Here is an 18,935-nt window from a genome sequence, read left to right on the forward strand (position 1 = left end):
GTTTCCTCTCTTTTAACCAGTTTGTAGTCCACGAAAGGACATCGCTCTTATCTCATGACTTTTTAGTTTTCTTAGAAGCCTCTCATGAGGGACTTTGTCAAACGCCTTCTGAAAATCCAAGTACACTACATCTACCAGTTCACCTTTATCCACATGTTTATTAACCCCTTCAAAAAAATGAAGCAGATTTGTTAGGCAAGACTTCCCTTGGGTAAATCCATGTTGACTGTGTCCCATTAAATCATGTCTTTCTATATGCTCTACAATTTTGATCTTGAGAATAGTTTCCACTATTTTTCCCGGCACTGAAGTTAGGCTCACTGGTCTATAGTTACCTGGATCGCCCCTGGAGCCTTTTTTAAATATTGGGGTTACATTGGTTGCCCTCCAGTCTTCAGGTACAATGGATGATTTTAATGATAGGTTACAAATTTTAACTAATAAATCTGAAATTTTGTTTTTGAGTTCTTTCACAACCCTGACGTGCATACCCATCCGGTCCAGGTGATTTGCTACTCTTTAGTTTGTCAATCTGGCCTACTACATCTTCCAGGTTCACAGTGATTTGGTTCAGTTCATCTCATTACCCTTAAAAACCATCTCCAGAATCTGTATCTCCCCATCTTCATTAGTAAACACGGAAGCAAAGAATTCATTTAGTCTTTCTGCAATGGCCTTATCTCCCCTTAGAGCCCTTTAACCCCTCGGTCATCTAACAATCCTACCGAATCCCTGCAGGTTTCCTGCTTTGGATATATTTTTAAAAGTTTTTATTATGAGTTTTTGCATCTATAGCCAACTTCATTTCAAATTCTCTCTTGGCGTGTCTTATCAATGTTTTACAATTGACAATGCTTATGCTTTTTCTTATTTTCTTCAGATGGATTCTTCTTCCAGTTTTTATAACTAAAGTAGCCTCTTTCACCTCCCCTTTTAACCATGACTGTAATCATTTTGCCTTCCTTCCACCTTTCTTAATGTGTGGAATACATATGGACTGCGCCTCTAGGATTGTATTTTTAAACAATGTCCATGCCTGTTGAACACTTGTAACCTTTGCAACTGCACCTTTCAGTTTTTATCTAACTATTTTCCTCATTTTATCAAAGTTTCCCTTTTGAAAATGTAGTGTTAGAGCTGTAGATTTACATATTGTCCCCCTTCCAGTCACTATCAGATTTGAACATGGTATGGTTACTGTTGCAAAGTGGCCCCTCCACCGTTCTCTCTGACCAAACTCTGCGTTCCACTAAGAATTAGATCTAAAATAGCTCCCTCTCCCATCTGTTCTTGAACCAATTGCTCCATGAAGTAGTCATTTATTCCATCCAGGAACTTTTACGTCTCTAGCATGTCCCAGTGATACATTTACCCAGTCAATATTGGGATAATTGAAATCTTTCATTGTTACTACACTGCCACATTGGTTAGCTTCCCTGATTTCTCTTAGCATTTCATCGTCCGTCTCATCATTTTGTCCAGGTGGACGGTAGTATACTCCTATCACTGTACTCTTACCCAACACACATGGGATTTCTACCCATATAGATTCTACTGAGCATTTAGTCTCTTGTATGATCTTTATACCCTCCCGGACATAAAGTGCGATACAATTTGTACCCTGATATAGCACTGTCTCATTGGTTATCCTCCTTCCACCAGGTCTCGGAAATACGAATTATGTCTATCTCCTCATTCACTGCTATAACTCTAACTCTCCCATCTTACTAATTAGACTTCTGGCATTGGCATACAGACATTTCAAAGTGTGTTTTTTGTTTGCATTAACAACCTGCTTTTCAGTTGTTTGGGATAATTCGGAAATCATTAGCTTCGGTGATTTTTTACATATAGGTATATGAACTATGTTTGCATTTAATGGAACCTCTCTGTTGGGATGCCCTAACTCTCCTGTTTCATTAGTATCCTTCAAGGATACCTCTCTCCGAACCATGCCCTGCTGAGTGACTGTCGGCTTTCCCCCTTGTTCTAGTTTAACAGCTGCTCTATCTCTATCTACTCACAATTTGTATTGCTTCGTCTCAGCTCAGTGTTTGGACATTTTGTTACAGGAGCTGCCTTCCGCCTGGACATGGTCTGGTTATCCCTACCTGGATCCCAGATTACGCCCCCTGCAGGATCCCACCCATAGAGCACACTCTCCTTAGTGGTTTTAAAGTGGAGCAGGCATCTAGCCTGGTCCTCCCGAGTAAATAGGGGAAGACTAGGGGCACCGCTCACAGTGCTTCCTCCTTACCCCACATCCCCTGCATTGATGATATTTTTGACATAGAGCTAAGCTGTATTTCCTCAACAGGTTATAGCTTGGGATGAGACTCACTGAACTGTGTCTACATAATAGTAGCAATATCCAAGTCTGCCTCCTCTATCTGTGCGCATAGCTTTCCAGTTTTCTCCCCCTCATCTTATTGCTCTTCCCAGACACCTTTTCTGGGCTTTTACCTAAACATTGACCAATTTTGTTTTTCCCACCCTCTTCCTCTATTTCTGTGCATTGGGGGTGACATTTCAGTTCCTTCTGCCACCCCTTTTTCTTTAAATGCCTGATGACATATGTTCTGATTTTCTCACTTAGGTTGCTTTTTGGCCATTTTTACTGTTTAGCATTTTATTATGATCCCTAACGACCATTCATAATAGGCACTACCAGCCAAACACAGCCGTCTTTGCCTTCTGTTTAATCGTTGGTCAGTGAACTTAATACTGTGAATTCTCTGCTCTATTTTGTATAATTATTATGCATATAAAATCAGCTTAGAATTGTATTCTGTCATGTGCTGCCCCAGCCTCCTGCCTTACCTCAGGTTTTGAGTCAGGTAGTTCCCCTTTCTGGGAACAGGTAACATTTCTGAAAAAGCAATAGTCTGAGCAGTGCCTAAGCTGCTTCCCTCTTTACTACTTGGACGCTGTAACCTCACTTTTACATTCCTTCCTTTCTGGCTTGTATTTCTGCCGGCTGAAGATCCTGGAAGGCATTTTACTATTTTGTACTTCTGAGGACAGTCTTCTCCTGGGGGGTTGGACTCTGCTGAAATTGTCTCACAGCAGAGGGTGCATTCTGCTTTCAGTCTCTCCTCATCATTTTCCCGTGCAGAAAAGCTGTTTTGTACGGGTATCATGTGGCAGGGTGGGTGTTTCCTTGTCACAGGCCCACCCGAATCCATTAATTCATGGGTTTCTGAATCCTCTGTGGAAGTGGGGGCAACTATTCTGAATGTCACATAGTTGGAGAGATTTTTTAAAATCTAAACAATTTCTCTTTCCATTGAGGAAGTCCTTTTAACTGCAGACAGCTGAAGGCAAATGGGGCAAGCCTTGAGTTTCTAAATAGCACCAAAACGTTTATACAGAATAGCAGCCATTTGTAAATGTGTTTTACTGCAGAGCACATCTGTATTGGGTTATGGAGTTTTTCTGAATAACTTGTTTACCACTCAATTGTAGTTATCTTTGTACATGTGCCCTAAGGCTTTATAAGAAAAACAAGACTGGGTGTCTGGGCACTTTAAACCCAAAACTAACTTTCTTAAATGCTACTGAAAAGGTTTTTCCCAGAAGAGTACAAAGATTCCTAAAACATGATAACATTTTTGTTTTCCCTTATAGATTCTACAAGCTGCCCTCCCTTTTCTGATGTTTAGTGCTACTTAGCCGGATCAATGGGGACTTATCTGGCTATATTCAGCAGCTGCCAATGCCATGGACAGATCAGGGTGGGGTTACTTCTCCAGTTAGCTATATATATATTTTATCTGGATATATTCAGCAGCATAACTGGGCCACCCAATATCCCTTCTAAGTTAGTTGGATAATCGGATATCTTTCAATATTGGGCCCAATATTTCTAAGCACTCAATAGTTAAAAATGCAAAGCAGCCCAGGATTAGCAAAATCTCTAAACCCTTCTTTAGATTAGTAAAGAGAGGCAAGACAGTATGAAATCAGCAAACTTAGTGCCAATAAACTAGCTACCAGATTAAGAAAATGTTTTATAAGAAAGCAGTATTAAAGAATTATTAAATATAAAAATCAAGGCAAAAATTAACTTAACTTTGGAGTTCAGTCTCGTGGGAACAGACACACTAACGTGCTTCTGAAATGGTTACCACCAGTTTTCAATTTGCAGTTCTTTTATTTCTGTAATAGTGATTGAAATTCATAATCGCTGAAGTGTATAGTTCATAGGTGGTTTGCGCATAGCAAGAGTGTTCAGTGAAGAGTCAATGCTAAAAGCAATAAAACTGTTAAATTGTGTAAGATGTCATATCTGCCACGTCATGGGGCTCTAGCAAAGTTTGACCAAAGATGCCTCGTTTTGGTAGACTCATCTTCTTATAATTCTAGGGTGAGTGGGTCTTTGTGTTAAAATGACTAATAAAAGAAATGATGATAAACTAATCTCCATTTCTAAGGCACAGAACTTTGGCATCTCTCATTCCATTTCCAAGCTCTCCTGAAAGGTGGCTGGCTCTGCTGCTGTTGAAGTTTGAGCATCCTTACGATGTTTTGCGTCCTATGCTTTCTTTCTGAAATGCTCTCTGGCTGTCCTTGTTCATCTCTTTCATGTCTTTGTACAGTAAACTGCAATATCTCTGCAAAGAGTTCTGTGTCAGGAACAACGAGTCATTAGGTCTCTCTACGGAAACAAAAGCTCCTTAAAAAGAGCATGAAAGGACAGTACTACTTTTCTGTCCTTTCACAATTTGTAGTCTGTAAACCCTTAGGAAGCTGTGAACAGGGCTGCTACAGTGTGCTCTAGAACTTCATTTAATCCTTAATACAATATGACAGGAATTGAATGAACACTATTAGAAATTGTGAAAATATCTGTAGTACATGACTGAAAATGTTGAGTCTTGAGCAGAGCAGCCAATTTTAGATCTCACCAAGTGGCAAATGGTCCTGATGCAGTCTGTTTTGCAGAAGATCTCTGCTGTTTTATGTTTCTCCCGCCCTGATCTCTTCCTAATTGTTTTCACAGTTTGGTGATTCCCAGCAGTTGCGGCTGGTCCGTATTTTGCGCAGCACAGTCATGGTTCGAGTTGGTGGAGGATGGATGGCTCTTGATGAATTTTTAGTGAAGAATGACCCTTGTAGAGGTAAAGAATGGCCTCATTTGTCTATGATGCTTCAGGCCTTATGCATGATATAAATGGGACAGATGGTATCTTTTTTACACACCACAAGGTATTACAAGATGTGTTAATGAATAATAAAAATGAATTTCATCAATGTATATAGAAAAGCAGCAAACGGTTCAATAAGAACATGCCAGACTGGGTCAGACCCCAAGGGTCCATCAAGCCCAGCATCCTGTTTCCAACAAAGGCCAAACCAGGCCACAAGAACCTGGCAATTACCCAAATTGAATTCAATTGTTTCTGCCTTTGAACTACTAAATCCAAAGGCAGAAACAAAAAGAAACTAGAGCAAGGCAACCCCGTCCCCTCTACTCTTCCTTTCTAAAAGTAAGTAGAAGAAGTAGTAGATCCATCAAAGGACATTGAGGGGGGCTGATGACGTCAGCGACTCGAGTGGCTGCCTAACCCGGAGCTCCTGGCTATGCCAGTTTGCATCCCCTGAATATCTTAACCATCCTCCTCTTTTTTACAACGAAAAGCTTATCCAGACCTTCTCTGCAGGCTCTAGATGTCGATTCAGACCTATTAGTAAAAATTTGTAACCTATCATTAAAATCATGCATTGTACCTGAAGACTGGAGGGTGGCCAATGTAACCCCAATATTTAAAAAAGGTTCCAGAGGAGATCCAGGAAACTACAGACCAGTGAGCCTGACTTCAGTGCTGGGAAAAATCATGGAAACTATTCTAAAGATCAAAATCACAGAACATTTAGATAATCATAATTTAATGGGATGCAGCCAGCATGGATTTACCCAAGGGAAGTCTTGCCTAACAAATCTACATTTTTTTGAAGGGGTTACTAAACACATGGATAAAGGTGAACCGGTGGATGTAGTGTATTTGGATTCTCAGAAGGCATTTGACAAAGTCCCTCATGAGAGGCTTCTAAGAAAATTAAAAAGTCATTGAATATGAGGCGATGTCCTTTCATGGATTACAAGCTGGCTAAAAGACAGGAAACAGAGAGTAGGATTAAATGGACAATTTTCTCAGTGGAAAAGGGTAAACAGTGGAGTGCCTCAGGGATCTGTACTTGGACCGGTGCTTTTTAATATATATATAAATGATCTGGAAAGAGATACGAGTGAGGTGATCAGATTTGCAGATGACACAAAATTATGCAGAGTAGTTACATCTCAAGGGGATTGTGATAAATTGCAGGAAGACCTTGTGAGACTGGAAGATTGGACATCCAAATGGCAGATGAAATTTAATGTGGATAAGTGAAGGTGATGCATATAGGGAAAAATAACCCTTGCTATAATTACACAATGTTGGGTTCCATATTAGGTGCTACAACCCAAGAAAGAGATCTAGGCGTCATAGTGGGTAACACATTGAAATCGTCAGCTCAGTGTGCTGCGGCAGTCAAAAAAGCAAACAGAATGCTGGGAATTATTAGAAAGGGAATGGTGAATAAAACGGAAAATGTCATAATGCCTCTATATTGCTCCATAGTGAGACCGCACCTGGAATACTGTGTACAATTCTGGTCGCCGCATCTCAAAAAAGATATAATTGTGATGGAGAGGGTACAGAGAAGGGCGACCAAAATGATAAAGGGGAATGGAAAGGCTCCCCTATGAGGAAAGACTAAAGAGGTTAGGACTTTTCAGCTTGGAGAAGAGACGGCTGAGGTGGATATGATAAATCATACAAACTGAATGGGTAAATGTGAATCTGTTATTTACTCTTTTGGATAATACGTGGACTAGGAGGCATTCCATGAAGTTAGCAAATAGCTCATTTAAAAACAAATTGGAGAAAATTCTCTCTCACTCAATGCACAATTAAGCTCTGGAATTTGTTGCCAGAGGATGTGGTTAGTGCAGTTAGTGTAGCTGGGTTTAAAAAAGGTTTGGATAAGTTCCTAGAGCAGAAGTCCATAAACTGCTATTAATAAATAAAAATGGCCGGGCAGCAAGACTGATACCTCACTTTCAATGCATAGCCAGCATGGCTCTCTGCTTCAACGGCAGGGGGGGATGAAGAAAGGTGGATCTATATTCAGGCAACAACCAACAAGGACTGAATTACATAGTCTGGATAAACAGATAAGCATGGGTGTAGCTTGCTTATTGCGGTGGTTAATACCCCTAACTAATTAAGCTATTTCACTTAGATGCAGTTCCAACACTGCTCTCTACATTAATGGCAGGGGTGGAAGGGAAATAGAATAAAAAAGGTTACTAAGAGCCAAGAGAAACAGATAAGTATGAGAGGAAAACAAAAGTGTGAAAGCTTGCTGGGCAGACTGGATGGGCCGTTTGGTCGTCTTCTGCCGTCATTTCTATGTTTCTATGTTAAGAATTGATAGCTTGGGTCTATTCATTTAATGTTTGGGTACTTGCTAAGTACTTGTGACTTGATTGGCCACTATTGGACACATGATATATTGCATTTTATGGACTCTTGGTCTGACCCAGTATGGCATATCTTATGTTCTTAGACCAAAGGTCCATCAAGTCCAATATCCTGTTTCCAACAGTGGCTAATCCAAGTCACAAGTACCTGGCTTGATGTTTCTAACAGCCTTGCAGGTAGGTCAGTTGAGTTATAACTAACTGTACTTTAAATGCACAATCTGTAAATGTAAAAATGAAATAACCAGCAACAGATTTTTTTTTTATATACCAGCTTTACAATAAACCAATCTGATTCTAGCTCTTAAATTGCCTGTTAGTCTCTGGTAGGTTGTGACATATTTATTCTGTTCCTCTTTCCCCATCCTTGAGAATGGATTTTCCCGGCTAGCATGGTTGCTGGCTGTGATTCCTGGGTCAGATCTTCTGTTCCTTGAGCCTGAGGAGGTTGCAGCTGCACCTAGGGACTGCCTTTAGGGTCCACGTTAGCTGGATTCTAGAGAGAGCCACAATTTCTGGAGTTTGGCCAAGGACTGCTATTATTTTATGTTGGCTGGGCCACTTCCTAACCCTTTTTCTGATTGAGTTGGAAACCCAAAGGAGAAGGAGAAAAACTGTTGGGCCCAAAATACAAAAAAAAAAGATTTCTTATCAGCCTTGCTCCTTATTACTTCTGAATATATTCCTGCCTTATGAGCGTTTTGTTCATGTTGAGCTGATAAAGAGGGGATTTTACCTACACGAGACTGAGTTTGTTGAGAATTGAATCTGCACAAAATCTCAATCCAAAATGAAGTTACTACAAAGTCAGCATTTAAAGGTTTTTAAATTAATTTTCAAGTCACAAGCAATAGCAACTTTTACAAAATCAAGATATTTACATATGACTTTGAATACAAATACTATGGTGTGTCAGTCAAAACTCTCTAATAGAGGTTTGCTCATTTTCATCAATTTATCATAACTTGAAAGAATGTAAATAGCTTCTATATATTTCATGAAAGATGTTCCTATTGCTTCATACAGTTTCATCATCTTCCTATGTGTTCTGTAACTAGCTGTTAATGCTCAGCAGAGCTGCATGAATTCAGTGTAATCACACTTTTTCAGTGACTAAAACAATATTAACCAATGTATTTTGTATTTTGTTTAGATCTGCGGTTAAGTGTTCTTCATTCGTCCTACTTACCATGTTTCTAGTGCTATGGGAGAGGGTTAGAAAGACAGCCAGTTACAACCTTCGAAAAACTTAAAATAGTTTTGCATTCCCATGTCGTCTGAACAAAGTTCTAGCAAGTTTTCTGTAAATAGCAGGATAAATTAGCCATAACATGTGGATGACGTCCTCCCTCACAGCTCTGCTGAGCAAGCGCTTGCAATGGATCGACAGAGGACTTCAGTTTATCATCCCCCGTCAGCACCACTCTGTGGCAATAGTCTTGTCTATGGAGGGAAGTTTCTTCCTTGTTGGACATTGGGGGCAGGCAGAAAGAGAAACGTCATAAAGACGTTGGATTGCTTTTGGATGTATTCCAGTAGCACCTTAGACAAGAACTTTGGATCACCTTCTCATGGTTTCATTCTTTTCTTATTTTGGGTCCAGGAGTTTTCTCCTTTTCATTGGGCTTCCAGGTTAATCAAAGCTGCCCTTTAATGGAGCTCTGAGTGATGGACACTTCTTCCATAACATCTCAAACCAAGGCAAGCAGCAAATGCCAGGCTCAGGAATATAACTTAGCCACTAGGCCATTGGCACAGCCTCCTGTTGGTCTCCGAATTCCTCGTGAATGGATCACTGCCCTGACTAGCAGGGTTATTGCTGGATGTTGAATAACCTGCTCCATTTTCTTAAGAAAGAATGACTTTTTTTCTTTTTTAGCACGAGGAAGAACAAACCTTGAACTACGGGAGAAATTCATCCTGCCAGAGGGAGTCTCACAGGGAATGGCACCGTTCAGGTCACGTGGTCGTAGGTCAAAGCCCTCCTCTAGAACAGCTTCCCCAACGCGATCCAGCTCCAGTGCAAGTCAGAGTAATCACAGCTGTACATCTCTGCCATCTTCCCCAGCCACCCCAGCCAGTGGAAGCAAGGTAACGCTGCATGCTAGTGTAGCCTTTGTGCAAGGGAATCCCTTCCTCTCTCTGCATATGTATTCATTCTACAATTCCTGCATCACAGACAATTTGTGACAAAAAAAGAGTAATCACAGCTGTACATCCCTGCCATCTTCCCCAGCCAGTGGAAGCAAGGTAACGCTGCATGCTAGTCTAGCCTTTGTGCAGGGAATCCCTTCCTCTCTCTGCATATGTATTCATTCTACAATTCCTGCATCACAGACAATTTGTGACACAAAATAAATAAGGCGCTTAGTCTGAAGGTGGACTAAATAGCCAGCTGTGGCTGTTAGGAGTTCATGTAAACCAATATCTGAGATTTTTGTGATCACTTGAAATGGTTCTTTGCATACAATAAGTTTCAGCCCCTTTTATTGTTAAGTGATATTCCAGGTTTTGTTTCTGGTCTTGGGGTTTCCATTCCAGGTTTTGTTTCTTTTCCATTCCAGGTTTTGTTTCTGGTCTTGGGGTTCCCTTTCCAGGTTCTGTTTGCACATTTGTAATTTGTGGTCTCTTATTAGGGGAAGGCAGGTCTGTCTGTGCTTTACTAGAGATTAGTATCAGCCTTATTTCTTGTATTTTCTCCATATTATATTGCACTGGGGGTGAACCTGCTGCCTTTTCATGGGCAGGGCTATTGCTGTTTTATTTCTTGGAGTTAGTGCTGCCAAGATACGGCAGGTTTGATAGAAATGTACAGAGTGGGATTGGTTTGTATTATTTTACAATGCACCTGGCAGTAGAGGGAGCTTGTGATGCTGTTATTAAGATGACACCAGAATATCTTTTTTGCATGGTGAGTTGTCTTAGTTCTGCTCTGCACCCATTGTTAGGACGCAGGGGACTCCTGGGGACGTCATCTCTCAGGTGGAACCACTGCACTAGGCTTGTCCTCCATTTCAGGGCTTGCTTGAATTCTCTTACTGTTTTGGTCTCCTCTAGGAGGTTGTTTAATGTATTCACAGACTTATCTGTGAAGAAATATTTCTTCCTGCTGCTTCTTACTTCTCAGTCCTTCCCTCTTTGAGCCTTCTAGCCATGACCTTGTGCTCTAGAACTTCCTTTCCACTTCTGCTTTATTTATCAGATATTTCAATGTCTCCATTACATCCTCTTCTCTCTTCTTTTTTCTAGAGTATATTTATTTTGGTCACCCTTTAACTTTTACTGTGTTGTGTTTTGTTGTGATATAAAATGTAAAGCCTTTAGTTACATGATATTAGGAGCTACCACCCAGGAAAAAGATCTGGGCATCATAGTGGATAATACTTTAAAATCGTCGGCTCAGTGTGCTGCAGCAGTCAAAAAAGCAAACAGAATGTTAGGAATTATTAGGAAGGGAATGGTTAATAGAACGGAAAATGTCATAATGCCTCTGTATCGCTCCATGGTGAGACCGCACCTGGAATACTGTGTACAATTCTGGTCGCCGCATCTCAAAAAAGATATAATTGCGATGGAGAAGGTACAGAGAAGGGCAACCAAAATGATAAAGGGGATGGAACAGCTCCCCTATGAGGAAAGGCTGAAGAGGTTAGAGCTGTTCAGCTTGGAGAAGAGACGGCTGAGGGGGACATGATAGAGGTGTTTAAGATCATGAGAGGTCTTGAACGAGTAGATGTGACTCGGTTATTTACACTTTCGGATAATAGAAGGACTAGGGGGCATTCCATGAAGTTAGCATGGGGCACATTTAAGACTAATCAGAGAAAGTTCTTTTTCACTCAACGCACAATTAAACTCTGGAATTTGTTGCCAGAGGATGTGGTTAGTGCAGTTGGTGTAGCTGGGTTTAAAAAAGGTTTGGATAAGTTCTTGGAGGAGAAGTCCATTAATGGCTATTAATCAATTTTACTTAGGGAATAGCCACTGCTATTAATTGCATCAGTAGCATGGGATCTTCTTAGTGTTTGGGTAATTGCCAGGTTCTTATGGCCTGGTTTGGCCTCTGTTGGAAACAGGATGCTGGGCTTGATGGACCCTTGGTCTGACCCAGCATGGCATGTTCTTATGAATATCCTACACTTCATAACAGTGGACTGTGCACTTGTGTGGCACGTGGTGACTTGTTGACGTGCTTATCCCTGTGGCTCCAGAGGCCATAAGCAGAGAAGGGGCAGCAGGGCTGGTGGACCAGAGGAATTTGTTTGGCTGCTAGATCAGACCCCGAAGAACTGAGTAGGAACTGACAGAATGAGATGTGGAATGGTGCAAGGGTCAGGCTGGGAAGAAAGGAGAGAGAACTGGGGTTGTAGAGGGCTAGGATTGCAATGAGCAGAGGAAGGGGAGTGAATGGATGATAGATGGCGGTGGGAAATGGGGAGGTACGTCAGGACGAGAGGGCTGTTTCAGTATAAAGACTTTCACCACAAGCTAGATTTTACATAGTACCGCTTTCTGCCTACCCTGCTCTTTCTGAACTGAACCACAATATCTAAATCTGCCTGTGAACGTTTGCACAGAGAGCATTTCAAATATTGCTCCTTCCTTGGTCTTCCCTCTGTAAATCTTCATACCTACTCGCCAGTCCTGGGTTTGCCAATCACCAGCTAGATCAGGAACATAAACTATGCCAACCTGGGACAGAGCGAGAGTCCAGCAAGCCCAGTATCCTGTTTCAACGGTGACCAATCCAAGTCACAAGTACCCAAACATTAAATAATCCTGTGCTACGAATGCCAGCCCAAGCAGTGGCTATTCCCTGTTGATTACTAGCAGTTATGGTTTTGTATCTCTACTGCATCTCTCCTTCCTGTGCCCGCTTCCTTTCTCACCTGCCTGGATGGGGACAGCCATGTTATGAGCCATAATGTTACTAGTGAATTTTAAAATAGCAATCTAAATTATTTAAAACATGGCTGGATGGGAATGTTTGCAAGGATGTATAGAATTAATTCCATCTCCCTGCGCCACCGGGCCTGCAGAGAAGAAATATTAAAACATGGCTGGATGGGAATGTTTGCAAGGATGTATAGAATTAATTCCATCTCCCTGCGCCACCGGGCCTGCAGAGAAGAAATATTAAAACATGGCTGGATGGGAATGTTTGCAAGGATGTATAGAATTAATTCCATCTCCCTGCGCCACCAGGCCTGCAGAGAAGAAATATTAAAACATGGCTGGATGGGAATGTTTGCAAGGATGTATAGAATTAATTCCATCTCCCTGCGCCACCAGGCCTGCAGAGAAGAAATATTAAAACATGGCTGGATGGGAATGTTTGCAAGGATGTATAGAATTAATTCCATCTCCCTGCGCCACCAGGCCTGCAGAGAAGAAATATTAAAACATGGCTGGATGGGAATGTTTGCAAGGATGTATAGAATTAATTCCATCTCCCTGCGCCACCGGGCCTGCAGAGAAGAAATATTAAAACATGGCTGGATGGGAATGTTTGCAAGGATGTATAGAATTAATTCCATCTCCCTGCGCCACCGGGCCTGCAGAGAAGAAATATTAAAACATGGCTGGATGGGAATGTTTGCAAGGATGTATAGAATTAATTCCATCTCCCTGCGCCACCGGGCCTGCAGAGAAGAAATATTAAAACATGGCTGGATGGGAATGTTTGCAAGGATGTATAGAATTAATTCCATCTCCCTGCGCCACCAGGCCTGCAGAGAAGAAATATTAAAACATGGCTGGATGGGAATGTTTGCAAGGATGTATAGAATTAATTCCATCTCCCTGCCTGCAGAAAAGAAATATTTTGCAAATTTTCTTTTTTTGGTGTTGATGGTCTTTCTGCCATCATCTTCTACGGAATTAGTTAAAGGCAGTATTTTATCACTTACATCTTAACCTGGCTGCTTTTTGAATCCGCTCTGTTAAATTGCTTCATTACTCTTAGCTTTTCTGAGGCACCTCCAGTTTAATCCTGTGTGGAGTGAAGTTAATTACACTCGGGCCGATACAGTAAAGTCTGCGGGAGAGCAGGCGAACGCTCAGGCCACTCTCTTGTGCGCGCGATTCTGTATTTAAATGAGGCCTGGCGGTAAAAACAGGCAAAAGGAGCGGCGGCTGTCAGTGGGTTTGACAGCTGACGCTCAATTTTGCCGGCGTTGGTTCTCAAGCTGCTGACAGCCACGGACTCAGAAACTGGACGCCGGCAAAATTGAGCGTTTGATTTTTGACCCGACAGCCGTGGATCGACTTCAAATTTATTTTTTTTTTTACTTTTTGAAACTTTCAGGACCTCCGACTTAATATCGCCCTGACATTAAGTCGGAGGGTGCACAGAAAAGCAGAAAAAACTGCTTTTCTGTGCACTTTCCCAGTGCCCGGAGAAATTAACGCCGACCTTTCTGTATCCCGCGCGCATACCTAATAGCACCCACAACATGCATTTGCATGTTGTGGTGCTATTAGTTTCGGGGGGTTGGACGCGCGTTTTCCTCCCCTTACTGAATAAGGGGTAAAGCTAGCGCTTCCAAAACGCGCGTCCAAATGCCGGCGCTCCATACTGTATCTGCCCGACTGTGACTTAAGTGTAGCAGGAATGCTGCTGCCATCTTAAAGGTAATTCCCAAACTTTAGTAAAACTTAGCCTTTTAGTATTAATAAACACAGGGTCATGTTCTAAGAAAGAAGCTGCATTCCTCAAACATAAGAAGATTAACCTGCCCTGCTGGTTCAGACCAAGGGCCATGGAGTCCAGCAACCTCCAGGTCACAAGTATCTGGCAGATCCCAAACTTACATCAACTTCTTCATCTCTTGGGTCTGCTTCATTTTTCTGTACTCCTGGGGGAATTCTGCAAACTTTATATTGGTCAAAATAACACAATTTACATGACCTCTTTAAGTAATTACATTTTAAATTAATACAAAAAAAGTTATTACTTAGAGATGCAGAATTATAAATATTTTGAGCAGAATTTGCCTAGAAATTCACTGTAAGAGTGTCCCTTCCACTCGCTCTCCCTACTCCCCTGGCCACTTTGCCCTCTCAGGCCCCAACTCCTCCACCTGCCAGTATCTCTCTCTCCACTTCTAGGCTCAATCCCTTCCACTCTATTGCCAGTCCCAGAGTTTGACCCCGTTCTCAGTACTGCCCCTCATACAGGCTCCCTCTGTCCGTCCCTCTCTCACACACACATGTTCCCTCTCTCTAATACACATACACACACCCTCATACAGGCTCCCTCACTCTCTCTCACACACACATCCCCTCATACAGGGTCCCTCTCTCTTGCATACACACCCACCCAGGCTCCCTCTGTCCGTCCCTCTCTCACACACACATGTTCCCTCTCTCTAATACACATACACACCCCCTCATGCAGGCTCCCTCACTCTCTCGCACACACACATCCCCTCATACAGGGTCCCTCTCTCTTGCATACACACCCACCCAGGCTCCCTCTGTCTGTCCGTCCCTCTCTCACACACACATGTTCCCTCTCTCTAATACACATACACACCCCCTCATGCAGGCTCCCTCACTCTCTCGCACACACACATCCCCTCATACAGGGTCCCTCTCTCTTGCATACACACCCACCCAGGCTCCCTCTGTCTGTCCGTCCCTCTCTCACACACACATGTTCCCTCTCTCTAATACACATACACACACCCTCATGCAGGCTCCCTCACTCTCTCGCACACACACATCCCCTCATACAGGGTCCCTCTCTCTTGCATACACACCCACCCAGGCTCCCTCTGTCTGTCCGTCCCTCTCTCACACACACATGTTCCCTCTCTCTAATACACATACACACACCCTCATGCAGGCTCCCTCACTCTCTCACACACACATCCCCTCATACAGGGTCCCTCTCTTTTGCATACACACCCACCCAGGCTCCCTCTGTCCGTCCCTCTCTCACACACACATGTTCCCTCTCTCTAATACACATACACACCCCCTCATACAGGCTCCCTCACTCTCTCTCACACACACATCCTCTCATACAGGGTCCCTCTCTCTTGCATACACACCCACACAGGCTCCCTCTGTCCCTCCCTCTCACACATGTGCTCCCTCTCTCTAATACACATACACACACACTTGTACAGGCTCCCTCACTCTCTCGCACACACACATCCTCTCATACAGGGTCCCTCTCTCTTGCATACACACCCACCCAGGCTCCCTCTGTCCGTCCCTCTCTCACACACACATGTTCCCTCTCTCTAATACACATACACACACACTTGTACAGGCTCCCTCACTCTCTCGCACACACACATCCCCTCATACAGGGTCCCTCTCTTTTGCATACACACCCACCCAGGCTCCCTCTGTCCGTCCCTCTCTCACACACACATGTTCCCTCTCTCTAATACACATACACACACACTTGTACAGGCTCCCTCACTCTCTCGCACACACACATCCCCTCATACAGGGTCCCTCTCTTTTGCATACACACTCACCCAGACTCCCTCTGTCCGTCCCTCTCTCACACACACATGTTCCCTCTCTCTAATACACACACACACACACCCTTATGCAGGCTCCCTCACTCTCTCGCACACGCACATCCCCTCATACAAGGTCCACTCTCTTTCATACACACCCACACAGGCTCCCTTTCTCTTTCACACATACATCCTCACACAGGCTACCTATGTCTCTCTCTCACGCATACACCCTCACACAGGCTCGTGTCTCACACGTACTCAAACCCTTCACACGTTAGCATCCTCACGTACACACGATCCCTTTTTCATACACACGCGCTCCCAATCTCTCACACACACACACACACACACACTCCTTCACAATCTCCTCATATAGGCTCCCTCTCTCTGCTACCCACATTCAAGCATCTCCCCCCTCCCGCGCTCTCACCTCCCATGCTCTCCCTCACATCCTCCTGCTCGCCCCCTGGCTCTCTCTCGCCCCCTCTCCCTGCTCTCTCACCCTCCCCTTTCTCACAGCCCCTCCACTCCCCCACACCCTCTCCCCTTCCCTCTCTCCCCCCCCCCCTCCTCTCACACACACACATTCACTGTCACAGAGGCCTTCATCTTCCCCCAGGACTATTTTTCTGTCTTACTCCTGTATATAATTGCGTTTTATAGTTTTTAAATCTTTGCCTGCTGGACTTGAATGACAGAAGTACAGAGACAGAGAAGTCACAATACAGGAGCTTGTGTCCGTAATTCTGTCTCCAGCACTGATTTAGAGGTAGTGCCAAGGGGGCGAACGGTAAAGATCTCCTCGCACAGAGATTGATTTCTTCCCCCCATGCCCAGCCCTGTTTAATGAGGGGGAAAAGGATGGACTGCGTGGATCAGGCTGTAGGAAGTGGGGGAAGGGGCCAGGGTACGCACGCTCAGAGCTGTAAGAGGGGGGAAACCTCGGCAAGTCTTTGGCAGGAAGTGCCCATCATTTTGAGCGCACACTGAGTGCAAAAAAGAGAGAGCTTGGCCCTGTCGCCCCCAGCTCTTCTCACTGTGGGACGTCCCTTTTCCCCTCAGCCTAGGAACTTCTCTTGCAGGGCAGGTGTAGGGGGGGAGGGAAAGGGAAGGGTGGGAAAAGCTATGAGAAAGCTTTCAATCATTCCAGCTGAGGACCAAGCATGCACTAAAGCATTATTACTAAAATCAGCTCGCCGGACACAAGTCAGGGACCACAGATTGCCAAAAACATGGCTTTTTAAACCAGCGCTCTGCAACGAAGAGGAGAGAATGATCAGCTTGTAAGAATAATGCTTTGACATTAGCTTTAATGTTACCTTTATGATTTTTATGTGTCTGGTATTATCCTCTCGTAGATGATTTAGATTTTATGCATGGTCCTGATATAAGACTTTGCTTTTGTTTTTAACACGAATATATTTTACTTTCTAACCGGATGTTTTAGAACGGCAGTTTAAACTTTTATATTGTAATTTATTGGGTGCCTTACTGTAACCGTTGTGATAGTCTATACTTATACCATGGTCTATAAAAGTGAATAAATAAATAAGATAGACGGGTACTGCCGAGCACAATCTCTGTGGAAGAGAGTGCACAGGAGAATCAAACGGGTCTCTGAGTCATTGGGGGGCGGTGGGGGTGGATATGTGGCCCAAACCCACTGACATGGGTGCAACAACATCCAGATGCCCCAGTTGGGAAGTAGAGTTGGCCTGATTGGAGCCAGATGCAGCCTTCCTGGCAGACTCATGTGATTTGATTAGGACCATGACAGTCACAGCTTGGAGGCTACTATGGTTGAGACTCGGGCCAGCTGATAACACTTTGAAGCCTCATCTGAGCAACCTACCCTTCAAAAACAAGCTGCTCTTCAGTTATCTGTGCTGTATCCATCCTTTATGTGTATCAGTGTGATGTGTGCATGGGGCTCTGATGAAGATCTGCTCTTCAGTTATCTGTGCTGTATCCATCCTTTATGTGTATCAGTGTGATGCCTGAATGGGGCTCTGATGAAGATCTGCTCTTCAGTTATCTGTGCTGTATTCATGCTTTATGTGTATCAGTGTGATGCCTGCATGGGGCTCTGATGAAGGTCTGCTCTTCAGCTATCTGTGCTGTATTCATGCTTTATGTGTATCAGTGTGATGCCTGCATGGGGCTCTGATGAAGGTCTGCTCTTCAGTTATCTGTGCTGTATTCATGCTTTATGTGTATCAGTGTGATGCCTGCATGGGGCTCTGATGAAGATCTGCTCTTCAGTTATCTGTGCTGTATTCATGCTTTATGTGTATCAGTGTGATGCCTGCATGGGGCTCTGATGAAGATCTGCTCTTCAGTTATCTGTGCTGTATTCATCCTTTATGTGTATCAGTGTGATGTGTGCATGGGGCTCTGATGAAGATCTGCTCTTCAGTTATCTGTGCTGTATTCATGCTTTATGTGTATCAGTGTGATGTGTGCATTGGGGTTCTGATGAAGATCTGCTCTTCAGTTATCTGTGCTGTATTCATGCTTTATGTGTATCAGTGAGATGCTTGCATTGGGGCTCTGATGAAGATCTGCTCTTCAGTTATCTGTGCTGTATTCATGCTTTTTGTGTATCAGTGAGATGCATTGGGGCTCTGATGAAGATCTGCTCTTCAGTTATCTGTGCTGTATTCATGCTTTGTGTATCAGTGAGATGCTTGCATTGGGGCTCTGATGAAGATCTGCTCTTCAGCTATCTGTGCTGTATTCATGCTTTGTGTATCAGTGTGATGCCTGCATGGGGCTCTGAAGATCTGCTCTTCAGTTATCTGTGCTGTATTCATGCTTTATGTTTATCAGTGAGATGCCTGCATTGGGGCTCTGATGATGATCTGCAGTTCTCATGCTTGTGTCTGCAGGGGGCTTTGATTTGTTGGGAACGGCAGTGTAATAAC

At 43.4% G+C, this 18,935-nt stretch overlaps 2 protein-coding genes across 5 annotated transcripts in view; one reads left to right on the forward strand and one right to left on the reverse strand.

Moving 5' to 3' along the window:
* The window catches only part of MACF1 (microtubule actin crosslinking factor 1), a 513,108-nt gene that overhangs the window by 488,508 nt on the left and 5,665 nt on the right, over positions 1-18,935 (forward strand). For all 4 annotated transcript variants that reach the window (XM_029570961.1, XM_029570962.1, XM_029570959.1 and 1 more), the window contains 2 exons: positions 5,003-5,120; positions 9,408-9,619. In XM_029570961.1, coding sequence (XP_029426821.1) covers positions 5,003-5,120; positions 9,408-9,619 — 330 coding nt within the window. The remainder of the gene's footprint in view (positions 1-5,002; positions 5,121-9,407; positions 9,620-18,935) is intronic.
* Positions 1-18,935, reverse strand: part of PPIE (peptidylprolyl isomerase E) — a 154,118-nt gene that overhangs the window by 25,121 nt on the left and 110,062 nt on the right. The gene's annotated exons all lie outside the window — the stretch shown is intronic.

Source organism: Rhinatrema bivittatum, chromosome 11 (genome assembly GCF_901001135.1).
Source record: "Rhinatrema bivittatum chromosome 11, aRhiBiv1.1, whole genome shotgun sequence".
Taxonomy (NCBI): domain Eukaryota; kingdom Metazoa; phylum Chordata; class Amphibia; order Gymnophiona; family Rhinatrematidae; genus Rhinatrema; species Rhinatrema bivittatum.